At 41.8% G+C, this 15,221-nt stretch overlaps 1 protein-coding gene across 8 annotated transcripts in view; it reads right to left on the bottom strand.

The window, feature by feature from the left end:
• Positions 1–15,221, bottom strand: part of HTR4 (5-hydroxytryptamine receptor 4) — a 174,750-nt gene that overhangs the window by 46,552 nt on the left and 112,977 nt on the right. For 4 of the 8 annotated variants that reach the window (XM_053200620.1, XM_053200621.1, XM_027076729.2 and 1 more), the window contains exons 5-7: positions 11,820–11,973; positions 10,643–10,684; positions 7,360–7,928 (exon numbers count right to left, since the gene is read on the bottom strand). In XM_053200620.1, coding sequence (XP_053056595.1) covers positions 7,360–7,928; positions 10,643–10,684; positions 11,820–11,973 — 765 coding nt within the window. Of the gene's footprint in view, positions 1–2,235; positions 3,636–3,870; positions 7,929–10,642; positions 10,685–11,819; positions 11,974–15,221 lie in introns of those variants that run through there. The other 4 variants (XM_053200622.1, XM_053200624.1, XR_008289327.1 and 1 more) reach the window with 3 other exon arrangements.

Below are 15,221 nucleotides of genomic sequence, written 5' to 3'. Positions count from 1 at the left end.
TTTTATTTTGCACTTTTTTTTTTAAGTAACTTTAGTGACTGCTCCTGTGGATGGTGGTATTTTTACTGATCCACATTCTAACTGGTGATTTCTAGTATGTAGGAATCGCTGAATGTTGAGTTAGTTATACAGTATCTGGACATCCTTGTGAAATGTCTTCATTTTCAGTTTACTGTGGGATTTTCCCGCTAAATAACCATATTGTTTATAAATAGTCACAGCTTTGCTCTTTCTTCTAAGTTTTATACTTCTTATTTCTCCTTTCTGTCATTTGGATTTTGTATGCAATGTTGAACAGCACAGGTGATGAGGCAACCTGTCTTGTCCCTGACTTGAGTAGGAATGGAGTCAATGTCTTCTCACTGGGTGATTTCTTCCTTCTCTGCCATTATGTCTGATGGGAGTTTCGTAGAGTGGGCAAAGTGACTCTTGTATAAGACTAAGGCAGACTGGTGGATGGGGAGAACAACTATAGAGCCAAGTTAAAGAAGTGACAAGGAGAGAGAAGCTGGCCCCAAATCCACTAAGAATCAGTGCATACAAATGACGAACCTCTTAGAATCCATTGCCCATACACTGGCATTATGCCTCCTCCTCCTCCTTCTTTTTTTTTTTTTTTTAAAGTTTATTTATTTATTTGAGAGGCGGGGGGAAGGGGAAGAGAGAGGGAGATAGAGAATCCCAGGCAGGCTCCACACTGTCAGTGCAGAGCCCAACACAGGGCTTGATCCCATGAACTGTGAGATCATGACCTGAGCCGAAATCAAGAGTCAAATGTTTAACGGACTGAGCCACCCAGGTGCCCCTATGCCTCTTTCTAATATATGTGGGCATACAAGTTAAAACTGCCCCAAGAAACATATATATGACAATAATTCATGTTTGGAAACTATTTTTAAAAGGCTATGTAACCTACATGTCTAGACAAACTACTTCAGGAGCCAATCAATGGCATTTTCACTTCTATTTTGATCATGAGCTGGATATTCCAAAGAAGATGCTTATCTCACAGAACACCAAACACAACGGCAGACATCTCTGCTACATGGTACATTATTTCATTCAATTTGAGTGGGCAAAGTCCACTAAGACTGTCTTGCAAAAGCTTGTTTTATTTCTTTGGTTGCCCATGTGTTTGTTCAATAACAAAATGTAATACAAGTCAAAGGACTACGTGGCTAGACCTACTATTCCAAACCACTGAGGCAGACTGGCCTCTTTTTAATTCAACCTGGAAAAGCAGAATTCCATTTTCTCAAAAAGACTTTAAGAGAAAAAGGCCCCACAGTTTCAGAGTGTTGTCATGACCTGGCTCTCCCCAGTGTGATTCTTAGGTCGCAGACTAACTCCTCTATACCTTATAGATTCTCAGGAAAGGCAAGATAATTTTCAATTTTGAGTGTTTTAATATTTCATTAGCCTGAAGACAATCAAGAAGACTTTGTGTGATCTTGGGCCAGTTAGATACTCTCTTTAAACTTTGGATTTTCTCATTGTTAAAATCACGATAATTACAATAGCAGCCTACTTGGTTGTTGTAAAAAATTAAATGCAGTAATGCATTCAAAGTTCTTAAATTCAGTAACTGGCACTTTTTTTTGAGTTATGCTCGGCATCATAATCATTTTAATAACACAGAATGACATGAATTTGTCAATGGATGCTTTGCATGAGGAAATGGAGTTGCACTTATCAAATTCCAATTTTTATTTTATTTTATTTTTAACTAATCTCCTACTCAACATGGGACTCGAAACTCAATGACCCTAAGATCAAGAGTCATGTGCTCTTTAGACTGAGCCAGCCAGGCACCCCTGAAATTCCAAATTTTAAACATGCAGCAGGAGGTTCAGGCATCATCTACATTTCTGTGGTTTACATTTTGTCACTATGATTAGATTTTGCATTTATTTAAAAAAAAATTTTAATATTTATTTATTTTTGAGACAGAGAGAGACACAGCATGAATGGGGGGAGGGTCAGAGAGAGAGGGAGACACAGAATCTGAAGCAGGCTCCAGGCTCGGAGCTGTCAGCACAGAGACCGACGCGGGGCTCGAACTCACGGACCGCGAGATCACGACCTGAGCCGAAGTCGGACGCTCAACCTCCTGAGCCACCCAGGCGCCCCAATTTTGCATTTATTTTAGATCGAACTCCATATTTTCTTTCTTAAAGCTTCCCATCTGTCGCTTATATGTTAGTTCTCCTTGAGAGCCACAGAAAGTGTCCAGGTTTAGTAACATGGTAGGTGACAGTGGTACTTTTGGAGATAGAGGAGACTCAGGAAGTCTGGGGTGGGCAGGTGGGCAGGTATATAGGAGAGTTCTGTTTAAGGGACATTAAATGTGAGATTCCCGAGAGGCATCTATGTGAGGCTGTCAAGGAAGTAAATTGGATTTTGTGGTCTGGAGCTCAGAGGACAGCTCTGATCTAGAGCTACTAATTAAAAAGAGATTAATGGCACAAAAATGGTATTTAAAGCTATGGATGCTCAAATCACATTTAAAGCGAGAATGTCATTTGAGAAGACAATGAAGAACCGAGCCCTGAAGAACTCTAACATTTAGAGGCCAGATAGAGAAGGAAGAACCTATAAAAGATACTAAGAAAGAGTTGCTGGTGAGTCAGGAGGCAAACCAGGGAAGTATACTGTCCGGGAAAATGAATGTCAAAAATATTTCAAGAAGGGAGACAGGTTAACTGCAAGAGGCCAAATAAATAGCGCTTTTGAACTTTGGAACTTTTATATGACAAAAGTCAACCCAAGTTCAAAAGCAAGCGGAAGAGAAGGGAAAGTTTGAAAATTATGTAACAAGGATTAACATTTAGATGATAATAAAGAACACTCAGAAATTCAAAAGAAAAATACAACAAAGTTGTCACACAAAGCACGATGTATGTGAAAATGCAGTTCACATAAGGACAAATATTTGTCAACAACTTTGAAATTAGTCAGCAATTAACTTAGAAGAGGTTCAACCTATCAAACCACCTGGAAAATGCAAATTCAGTGAAAGAACATCTCTGTAATCAGCAAAGCAGGAAAAGACGAGTAATGTACAGTGTTGGTGAAGGGAAGGAGTAGAGGCTACTCTCGTACGCTGCTGATGAGACTACAGATCTCTACGGCGTTCTAGAAGGTCAACCTTAAAGTAAACCTAACATTTGTAAATGCACATATACATCAATAGAGCAACTTTATTTTGGGTAGCTATCTAAAAGGAATACATATGCACAAAGAAATGTGTTCAAGGGCATTAAAAACAGTACAGTTAGATACAGCAAAAGAATGGAAACACCGACATATCCAATAATGGGAAATAAATCAATTTTAGTGTGTATTTTTAGTACAGAAGCCTATGGAACAGTTAAAAAGAATGATTTAGATCTAAATGTTCTGAGATGCAAGGATCTCTAAAATACATTCTTAAGGGATAGAAAGCAAGGTGCAAAAAAGTACATATAAAACGACCCCATTTATGTAAAATACAAGTGATAAGAAAGTGCTACAGTTTCATACTTTTGCATGTGGCTGTTCAATTTTCCCGACACCATTTGTTGAAGAGACGGTCTTTTCCCCACTGTATATTCATTCCTCCTTTGTTGAAGATAAACCCAAAATGGAGTAAAGACCTATGGGGCGCCTGGGTGGCGCAGTCGGTTAAGCGTCCGACTTCAGCCAGGTCACGATCTCGCGGTCCGGGAGTTCGAGCCCCGCGTCGCGTCGGGCTCTGGGCTGATGGCTCAGAGCCTGGAGCCTGTTTCCGATTCTGTGTCTCCCTCTCTCTCTGCCCCTCCCCCGTTCATGCTCTGTCTCTCTCTCTGTCTCAGAAATAAATAAATGTTAAAAAAAAAAAAATTAAAAGACCTAAACGTGACACTTGAAACCATAAAAATCCTTGAAGAGAGCACAGGCAGTAATTTTCTCTGACACTGGCCATAGCAACATTTTTCCATATATGTCTCCTGAGGCAAGGGAAATAAAAGCAAAAATACACTATTGGGACTAAATCAAAATAAAAAGTTACTGCCCAGTGAAAGAAACCACCAAAAAACCTAAAAGGCAACCTATTGAATAGGAGAAGATATTGGCAACTGACTTATCCAAGAAAGGGTGAGTATACAAAATCCATAAAGCACTGATACAACGCAACACCCAAAAGACAAACGATCCAATTAAAAAATTGGCAGAAGACACGAACAGACATCTCTGCAAAGAAGACTTTCACATGACCAACAGACACATGAAACGATGTTCATCATCACTTACAATCAGGGAAATGCAGATCAAAACTACAATGAGCTATCACACCTGTCAGAATGGCTAAAATAAAAAAAAAAAAAAAACACAAGAGACAGCAAGTGTTGGTGAGGATGTGAAGAAAAAGGAACCCTTGGGTGCACTGTTGGTGGGAATGCAAACTGGTGCGGCCACTTTGGAAAATAGTATGGAGGTTGCTCAAAAAATTAAAAACAGAACTCCCCCCTCCCTGATGATCCAGTAATTGCACTACGGGGTATTTACCCCCAAAATACAAAAACACTAATTCAAAGGGATCCATGCACCCTTGTATTTACTGAAACATTATTTACAATAGCCAAACTATGGAAGCAGTCCAAGTATCCATCAATAGATGAAGGGATAAAGAAGAAGTGGGTATGTATACTGGAATATTATTCAGCCATAAAAAAGAATGAAATCTTGCCATTTGCAATGACACAGCTGGAACCAGAGAGTACAATGCTACGCGAAATCAGTCAGAGAAAGACAAATACCCTAAGATCTCCCTTCTATGTGGACTTTAAGAAACAGGGCAAATGAGCAAAGGGAAAAACAAAGAGAGAGAGACAAACCAAGAAACGGACTGTTAACTATGGAGAACAAGCTGATGGTTACCAGAGGGGAGGGTGGCGGGTGGGGATGTGGATAGGGGATAGAGAGTAGGGAGTGCACTTATCATGATGAAAAAGAATAAAATAAAAAAGTAAAGTAAGATAAAATAAAATAAAAAAGGGAGAGGAATCTATGAATTTGTATGTTTTATGCAGGTTTGCAAATGCATTTAAAAAATCATTGGATTCGTTTCAATTGTCTTTGAGGTGAAAGATAAAACCAGGACAAAAGCCGATTGTACTTTTGATTATTTAGGTTTTATACTTCTTGAGTCCATCGGAATTTGTTGGTGTCCTGCTTATAGGATTTTTGAGAAAAACATAAATTTTTCCTAAGGCGTATTGATACAATCGATCTAGAGAATTCACTGCACGATGTATGAATTTATTCATCAAGAGTTTAAGTTCCTAGTGTATGTCGGGCAGCATATTGGGTATTTGGTACGGACCAGTGAACAAAACAGGCAATATTCCTGTCCTTAGCAAGCTGGGGGCTCAAAGCAAGCTGGGGAGCCCTGCAATGGGCTCCAACAGTCGTCTCTGCATAGGCTTCCCCGCTCTTAGAAGATTCCTCACCCACACAGAGGAGTATCTCAGACCAATTTCCTGCAGTTTTCATTACCTCATTAAGAAATCACAAAAAATAAAGTATGGAGAGCACATCCACCAGCCACCTCTCAACTGTCATCTCTGTTTTACAACCACACGGCAGGTTTCCAAATGCGGCAGGGACGAAACACCGTTATCAGTCAGGTGGGTTTCTTGGGCTGTCCTGGAAAAGCCCCCCCCCCACCCCCCGCCATCATAAACAACTGACTCCACAAATGCACTGCTAGAACATACAAGTGTAAGTCGTTGGGTGCCTGTACTGAGGCAGCTGCTGACTTAAATAGCTTTTAGGCACCCCCCCACAGAAGTTCCTATATGCACACTTTACTACATGGTTGGATTCTTCCCATGACACTCGCTCAAGGCATAATAATCAGGGAAGAAGGTGAGCCTACAGGCGCAGCCTTTGAGGCTCTTGGAGCAGCTGGCATCACCATGCTAGGCTTTCACTACAAGTCAGACCACACTCGTAGCAGGAAATTGAATTCAGGCTTCTGAGCAGTCTTAGAGGCGAAGTGCTTATATTTCACTTGCAATCCCTATTTTGCCTTCTTCCTTTCTTACACATGCAAATGAAAGTTCCTCAGTTTTGGGTTGCCAGGACAGCTGAATACTGTCATCAGAAAAAATTAAATGCTTGTGTCAAAGCAGGAGCTGCTTTTTTAGAAATTCCTATGCATCTTGGGGCAAAGGAAAACAAATGCCGTTGACAATTCGTCTTTGCCATAGGATGAATGTACTTTTACATATGGTTTTTCATGGCTGAGAAAAACTCTAGCCCGGGGGAGCCAGAAAATTTTCAGGGTTTAGAAGCATCATGACTAGTCACTGAACATTCAACTCCACAGTGACCCCCATCTCCATCAACCTACGCGACCTTGGGTAAACCACTTGACCTTCTCATGCTCTTTCACATGCCATTTCCTTCCTCATGCTGTTCTATCTGCTAGAATGACTTGCTTGATTTCTCCTCCAAATCTCCAATTCTTAAAAAATGCTGTCCTCTGAAGCTTTTCCTGATTTTCTTAAGCCAAATCAGCTTCTTTCCTCCTCAAACCCCCCTTCTAGACTATCTCCACCTCCATTACATCAGTTATCACATGGTGTTACTGTTGCATATTTATCCTTCTATTTATTTTGTTCATCACGTTATTTTGTGGCCATCTTAGGATATCAAGCAATATGTTACTACTACTGCTCCTACTGACATTAATAATATTGTTAGTAATATGAGTGCTTACTATGTGTCAGTCCCCATATGGATACATTATTTCTAATTGTCACAATGGCCCTATGAAGTGGATATTATTATTATTACTATGTTTTTTATAGTGGAGTAAAATAAAACCAAGGGAGATTATACAAATGATTAGTAGTGGCATTGAGTCAAAATAAAGTCTGTTTTACTTTAAATCCCATGCTTCTAACCATGGCTGTAAAATACTACCTAATAAATAACAGTAGATAATATTTACTAACTGCTCACTAGGTATCAGGCTCTATACTATGTGCTCCACACACATCAGCTAATTTGATCTTCATAAAAACCCTGTGATGTAGATATTGTGAATATGATCTCATTTTTTTTTTTTAATGAAACGAAATTTCACAATGTTTAAATGACTTGCCCAAGGTCAGAGAACAGTGGAGAGTGAATCTGAATACAGGCCAGTCTCTCCCAGAGCCTGAGTCCTTACCCACTATTCTACTTCATGACCAGATGGTAGAATTTTCTTTAATCCTTATAAACATTGCCCAGGTTTTCAAGAATAATCCTTCTGGAAACAAAAAACTGGAGAGGTAGCCCTTCCGAGTCACGCAAGCCAACAAAATCTATCGAGCCCCTGACACTCACCTTAGCACATGTGTGGATCCATTAATGGTTGTGGTTGAACAGGGCACAGCCTGGCCCAGAATGGAGGGTCTTCGGTAGCGCTCATCATCACAGCAGAGGATGATGAGGAAGGCACGTCTAAAAGACTTATTCAAGAAGGCGTAGAGAAAGGGGTTCAACCCAGAATTGATGTAGCCGAGCCAGAGGAAAGCGGTCCACACCTGCCCGGGAACAGTGTAGTCTATGAATGGATCCACAATATTGGTGACAAAGAATGGAGCCCAGCAGAGGCAGAAACAACCCATGATGATGCACAGGGTCTTGGCAGCTTTGGTCTCTGTCCTCATGCGATGAGTGCTGTGCTGGTCGGCCGGCTGGGGCCTGCCCTCTGAGGGGGCCCCTGCCCGTTGTAACATCTGGATCTGGTGGGCATGTTCCTTCGCTGTGACATAGATGCGATAATAGGCCAGCACCATGAGGAGAAACGGGATGTAGAAGGCCACCACAGAGCAGGTGATGGCATAGGGCTTGTTGACCATGAAGATACAATACGTAGAGTTAGAGTTCTGGTTGAACTTCCTTTTTTCTATCTGAGAGTTGGAGAGAGAGAATAATGAGGGAAGAAGGGAGAAAAGGGAAGAAAAAAAGTGAAGGGAAAGAAGCAGGAGGGGAAAGAGGAAAATTTTAAGAAAAGAAAAAAAGATGGAAAAGAAGAGAAAACGAGAAATTGGAAGGGAGAGAGAAAAGGAGGGGAACAGAGAAGGGCAGAGAAGGAAGAGGAAAATACAAGAGGAAAAGGAGGAGGGAAAAAGAGAAGGTTTATCAGCAAAATTCTCTTTTTCTTATTAGCCTATAGCACCTAGAATCACAATGGTAGAAGAGAAACATGATTGCATCCCAGGGCGCAGAGGCATTGTCTGAGCACCAGGGGCTGAAGGCTCCAGGAAAGAGTAGAAATAAGATGGAGACAAAATCATCCTTCATTCCCTTTACCCAGCCGATAGCAGAGCTAGCCTCTCCCTTTCCCTTCTGCCTGCACACAATATATCTGGTCGAAAAGGGCTTTGAACTCAGGCTCATCTTCCTCAGGGCTGTCCTTACATCTCAGCATTTCTCATATAAAATTTAGAATTAGCTTATCAATCTCCATACAAATCTATGAGGATTTTGACTGGAGTCAGTGTAGAATGATTGAGGGAAATGGACTTCTTTCCCATGGTCAGCTTTCCAATTCACAAACATGGTAAGTCTTTCCATTACTTACATCTTTTGAAATTTATTTCAGTAATATTTTACAATGTTTGTGTGTAAATGTCTTGCATGCCTTTTGTCAGATTTATTCCTAAGTATCTGTTATTCTATTGCAAATGGTATCACGTTAAAGTCCTTAATCTTACTGGTTTGTTGCTAGTACGTAGAATTCAGTGAAGACTTTTTTTGTATGGCTATGTATCTAGCAACTTTGTTAAATTCGTTATTAATATTTCATTTCTAGATTCTTACGAATTTTCTCCATAAGTACCCATGTGACCTGCAAATAATAAAAATTTCATTTCTTCCTTTCCAATCTTAACACCACTTTTCTTGCATTATTGACCTTGATAAGACCTCCAGTGTAATTTTCAATAGAACAGGTAATAGTGGACGCCATTTTACCCTCCCAGTTTTAGGAAGGGAGTTTCAATTTTTTACTATTAAGTATGATACTTGCTAGAAGTTTTTTATGGATGCTCTCTTCTATTTTCAGTTTGATGACAATTTTTTTAAATCATGAACAGATACTGAATTTTGTCAATGAATTTCTGGCAATAAAGAGATGATCACGTGGGCTTTCCTTCTCTCTTGTATTAATATGGTGAATTACAGCGATTGTGTTACATTCCTGGAATAAACTTCACTTGTATTAGATACAATGACAGACTGGATCTCTTTAAAAGGTTCAAAGGCTTTTCTCCCTACTATAAACTCTGTCTGCTGACAGCTCTGAGTTATCAGCCTTGTCTAGGAAGAGCCTTTGGCTGAAAAGAGCTGTATAATCCAATGACACTTCCTGCCTGAGGTCAGCCTGCATACAGTGTGAATATACACACGAACATATGGATAACAATTATATATAATACACACATATGCAATTTTATCTGTGTGCACATTTAGTGTCTTGTCTCATGGTATATTCTAAGGTTATAGTAGAACTCCCTATTGAATTGACATTTTTCTTATAATGAAATCCCTTTATCTCAGGTAAGATGACGTGCCTTAGATTTATTTCATCACAGCTACACCACCTTTCTTTTGATTAGTATTTGCATATTATAGTTTTCCGTTATTTTACATCAACCTTACTGTCACCTTACATTTCATGGGCCTCTCTTACAGGCAGCATATATTATGTATTGATTGGTTGATGAAAATATTCGGACCAGAACTTGCAGGAACCTAACTCTGTATTCCTCCTAGGGGCAAAGATATTCAGTATTTGCTAATTTAGTGTTTGTGGCAACTTTATAGAACCTAATTACTGTGAATGATGAGAATCAACTGTACCTGTACTATGAACATGCGGGTTGTGTTAGCATCTCCCTAGGCCAATTCAATGTGCAGATGAGTGGAAAGATATGAAATGCAATCACGGCACCATGGAGCGAATACGAGGCATGTTCATAGCAAGCAGGTGCCCCTATTCCCCAGCTGCGGGAGGTAAATGGGGGATGCCCCCCTCTCACTCTTGAAATGAACAGTGGTTCTCTAGATTCTTTCCCTTAGAAATTCTATATCCGAAGGTAAGAGTGCGGCACCCTTTTTTAAAAGCTCTGATTCACAAAAGTTTATGCTTCCAAAGGTCTTCTCCATTAGGGAGGAAGTTTACCACAGAGATCAAGAGCACAGACCCTGGAGTGCAGGAAGCTTGAACTTAGCTAGAGTCACCACTACTCCCTGCCAATCTGACGTTAGCTAATAACTGCACCTCTCTGATGCTCAGTTTCCTGAGGACAATCATAGGATCGACTTAATAGCACTGTTGTGAGGCTTGCAAGAGGTTCACAGTAATAACAATTAAGTGAACATGGGGCTCGGCAAACAGTAAGCACTCAACATTTGTTGGCCGTTGTTGCTACTCTACTGGTTATTGGAAACTTGAATTTCATTTCCCTTGAGATTGGCAAGGCTGAAAGTTTGAGAGAAGAAAGATAGGATTCAAGAAAATATCCATACAGTCTCCCTTGTATGAATCCCCTTTTACTTCTCCACTCCTTTGTCCCCAGCATTTCTTTCAGAAGCCCAAGGAACTCTTGTTCCGACATACCACATGCAAATCCTGGCCCAGCCTTGGCTTGGATATCCTTTCCTGGACAAAGAACAAGGCAAGATTAGGGGCTAGGGACGTGGTGGAGAGAAGAACAAGCAGCTTCTACTCTAACTGGTCTTGTGGGGCTGGAGCTTGCTCTCGATCTTTCCTCTCCAGTCCCCTTCCTACCTCAACACAGTCCTGGACCAAATGTTAGAGTGACCGCCTGACAACTTCCTTAGGGAACATATATCGCTGCTAGTGAACACGCACCATAACTTTTGATCCTCATTGCGAGTTTGGCACTAAGAGCATACAGGGTCAGAGCTGGAAATCTCTGGAAGATCATCCGGACAGGGGCTGGCAAATGCCTGACTCGTGTGCCACACTCTGCTCTCCTACTCTCTGGGAGACACTCCCCCACTGAAGACCAATGCACCTTCTCACTGCAGTCCTTCAAGGTCAGGGACAGAGCTGGACTCAGGGTCCAGTTCTCTTGACTCCTGGCCCAGGCTTCTCTTCATTCTCTGGAAGCCTCTGCCCACATGACATGTTGTCTGCTGGTCACTGGCAGCCATGAAATGGGACGAAGGCCTCTTGGGGCACATCACATGTCTCAGGCTCTCTGGTCTGAACACCAAGCTTTGAGTACCTGTTGTGCTATTTGACCAGGCATGTTACTTTACCTTTTTGAGCCTGATATTTCTCATCTGGATGAGATGACGGAAGGATGTCATTAGGATTCTATGTTAAAGTCTGAGCATATTTTCTGGCATCCAACAAATATTCGAAAATGTTAGCTTGCCTTTTTTTGTTGTTGCTGTTGTCACTTAGATCACTATCAGAATCTTTCTGGGGCGCCTGGGTGGCTCAGTCAGTTGAGCGTCCGACTCTTGGTTTCGGCTCAGGTCACGATCTCATGATTTGTGTGACTGAGCCTGGCATCAGGTTCTATGCGGACAGTGCAGAGCCTGCTTGAGATTCTCTCTCTCTCTGCCCCTCCCCAATGCATGCGTGCGTGCGTGTGCTCTCCCTCTCTCTCCCTCCCCCAAATCAATAAACATGTACATATATAAAAAAAATAATCTTTCTTAGAATATCCACCCAACCTGATATTGTTTATTTATTTAGAATCTCAGGCAAATAAAGTAAATCAGAGATTAAAACAGCAGGCACTCTCTGCATAGGTACTCACCAGATCAATTATGCCAATATTATTCCAGCCTTGCATTATAGGGAGAAAAGAGATAAACGTGGGGATGACCCAGCAGCCTCCCAGCATTAACGCGATGCGCAGAGGGGTCATCTTGTTCCTATAGACCAGAGGCTGGCAGCAGATGGCATAATACCTGGAGAGAGAATAGAAGGTGTGGGTGCCACGGGAAAGGAAGAACGAGAGGGAAAAAGAGGGAAGAATAATTGAAGAGAAAGAAGAGGAGAGAAGGAGCAGAGAGAAGGGGGATAAGAAGACGAAACATCGGGAAAGTGGGAAATTAGAGGGGCAAGTAGAGCATAAAATAAGAAAGAAAAGAGAAAATAATGGGAAAAAAGAGGAAGTGGGTAGGAGAGAAAGGGAAGATGCAATGAGAAAAGAACAGAGGAACGAAAAAGGCAATTACACAATGAAATGTGGTATCGCCCCATGAGTTTCTGCTAACAAAAATGTAAACTTCAGATCACATCTGAGAGTCACTGTCTGGAGTTGGCCCCACATCCCTCTTCCTCTCCCCGTATATGAAAAGCCTGACACTCCCTCACCTGACGGTCTGCTCTGTCTCAGGCGTGCTTCCAAAACTTACCTTCGTGCCTGGGCATTTCAGAAGATTCTGTCCAGCCCTCTGGACTGTAGTGCCCAAGGCAACTGCAGCCTCTTCGATAATAAGGTGATGTCTCCCAGGCTTGGCCCTACATCTGAGCTCTAAGAACTGTATCTCAGATTTGTCCCCATACTCTGAATTACCTGGCTATCTTGCAGTGAAATTCTAAGTCAGTGTTCCAGAGATTCCACTCCTCCCCTACATCAGACGCACCTGAGGAGGCCCATTTAAAATGCAAATTCCAAGCATCTCCTGCATCACAGTCTGTTGACTGTTTGCCTCCTTCCATATGACAAATGGAAGTCAAAACTGCTGTTTGCTAAAAACGTCCAGCCCTTCTGGGCACATGAGCTTCCTGGCCTCCTTGTGGTTGGATGGGGCCAAGTGAGTGGTCTGGTCAAGGAGTTGGAAACACAACTGACGTGCATTACCTCTGGACCAGCCCATTTAAGTGTTTCTCTGATGCCCAGAAGGTAAAAGTTCGAATTTTCCCTACTCCATCATTTCCTGCCTACTGGTGGACACCAGGTCGCCCCTATTTACCAGGGTCTGCTCTTCCTCATGGAACTCACTGCTCCTGGCTTTTTGAGTCCATGTTCTGCCAATGTGCTAGCCTCCTTCTTTCCTCCAGACAGAGATGCAACCTACTCTACTCAGTGATCTGGGCTCTAACTCCCAGACTGCTTCTTGCATGCTATTCCAGTCTTGGAAATCACCACTTCCACACCCAGGCAACTGTGGGAATTTGACAAGAGGCACAATACCCCAGTAGGTCTATCGGCTATTTGTCTTTGGAAGAATCACAGAATAAGCGCAAACAGAAAGCCTGGGGGCTAGGTCTGTTCTTTAAGATTTGACACCATTTGATGATGAGACACCCCCTTATACCCCTCATTTTATGCAATTTGCTTTAATTTTTCCCACCTCTTCTTTTCTCTTCTTAATTCAAAGCCTAACTAATGTAACAATGGCTATATTCTTTGAAGAGGTGGTGGGAAAGAGGGTGGCATAAGGAGAGCTTGTCCTGTGTTGGAACATGAGACGTGGGGGCCTCAGGAACTGAGAGGGCAGAATTACACCTCTCCCTCCAAGGCGTCAGGGAGCAGCTGACCACACTGTGCCAGCAAGCTTCCTGTGGCCAGTAACACAGTGGGTGTCCTGACCTGCACCAGAGTGCAAGAAACGACAGACCAAAGAATGGGAGAAAGGCTCCCCTGGGAACTCATTTTCTCTATCTATAAAACTAACACGGTGACAAAATCTGGCTAAAGATAGCTCAGCAGTGGAAAGAATCATGATTGGTTAGAATTCCCCCCATGATCTTGACTTATGAGAAAGGCCAATCATTATCAGAATGACAGGTTTTTCTGAATGGCAGTATTAACAATCATACAGATTTATTAACATAGAATTAATCATGAATTTGGGGTATATGAAAATATTTTTTAAAACACTTTTAAAATGTATTTATTTATTTTGAGAGAGAGAGAGAGAGAGAGAGAGAGAGCATGAACGGAGGAGGGGCAGAGAGAGAGAGAGGGAGAAAGAGAGAATCCCAAGCAGGTTCTGCACCGTCAGCAGGGAGCCTGACGTGGGGCTCAAACTCACAAACTGTGAGATCATGACCTGAACTGAGATCAAGAGTCAGATGCTTAACTGACTGAGCCACCCAGGCGCCCCTACTTTTTTTTTTTTTTTTTTTTTTACAAATTCTGCTCCTTTCTTCATGCACTGGAGGGTCTAGATTAGACATTTGGTTTTATCCATTTAGCATCCTTCCTCCTTTCTTTTGATAATAACATCCCAAAGCCATTGGGAATTACCTCTTCTCTGTCAATTTCATGTTGTTGGGAGAGCAAATGATGGTGCTCCCGACTTTTCTGGCCAGGGAGTGACCCAGTCAGACTTTTTCCTGGGACTCTGAATGCCACATGCAGTAATGCAGAGATGGGGAAGTCAGCGAAAGTCTCTCTATACTACAGCAGCCTCCTGGTGGGGCTGGGAGTAACTCTTACTCCTTGGATTGTTGGGCAGCCATGATCTTGCCTTTCGGTCCTCTTTCTTTAGCTCCTCCTTTGATTAGATAAGCTACCACGTATCTTTCCAATAAACTCCTTTTTTTTTTTCCTTTGCTTAAGCTAGTGTTATGGATTGAGTTTGTCCCCTCTTCCTTTTGTAAAAAAGTATGTTGAAGTCCTAACCCTCAGCACCTTGGGATAGGACCTTATTTGGAAATCGAATCTTCATAGAGGTCGTAAGATTAAAATGAGGCCATTAGTGTGGGCCCTGATCCAATATGGCTAATGTCCTTATAAAAAGGGAAATTTGGACAGATTCAGATATGCTCAGAGACAGCAGATTGGAATGGTCTGAAGCTAAGAAGGGCCAAGGAAAAATCCTTCCCCTCTAGGTTTCAGAGGTAGCGTGGCCCTGTTGACATCTTGGTTTCAGACTTCTAGCCTCTAGAACCATGAGACGATACATTTCTTGTTCTAAGAACCCAGTTTATGGTACTTGTTATGACAGCTCTAACAAACTAATAAAGTTGGCTAAAGTTAGTCTCTTGCCACCAAAGTTTCCTGCATCAGTAAAAATGGTTTCGAATGTTAGACATGTCCTCCATAGATACTTTAAGTAAGAATGTCTTGTTTCATTCAATACACTTCCATATCATAGCTCAAAGTTATAACATCCCTTCATCTACCATATCAAAGAAGGCAATCGAGGGCTAAGTGTAGAACAGATATTACCCTATCTTTGTTGTATAATTTATGATTCTT

This window comes from Acinonyx jubatus, chromosome A1, assembly GCF_027475565.1.
Source record: "Acinonyx jubatus isolate Ajub_Pintada_27869175 chromosome A1, VMU_Ajub_asm_v1.0, whole genome shotgun sequence".
NCBI classification, from domain to species: Eukaryota; Metazoa; Chordata; class Mammalia; order Carnivora; family Felidae; genus Acinonyx; species Acinonyx jubatus.
This window is presented reverse-complemented; position numbering and strand designations above follow the sequence as displayed.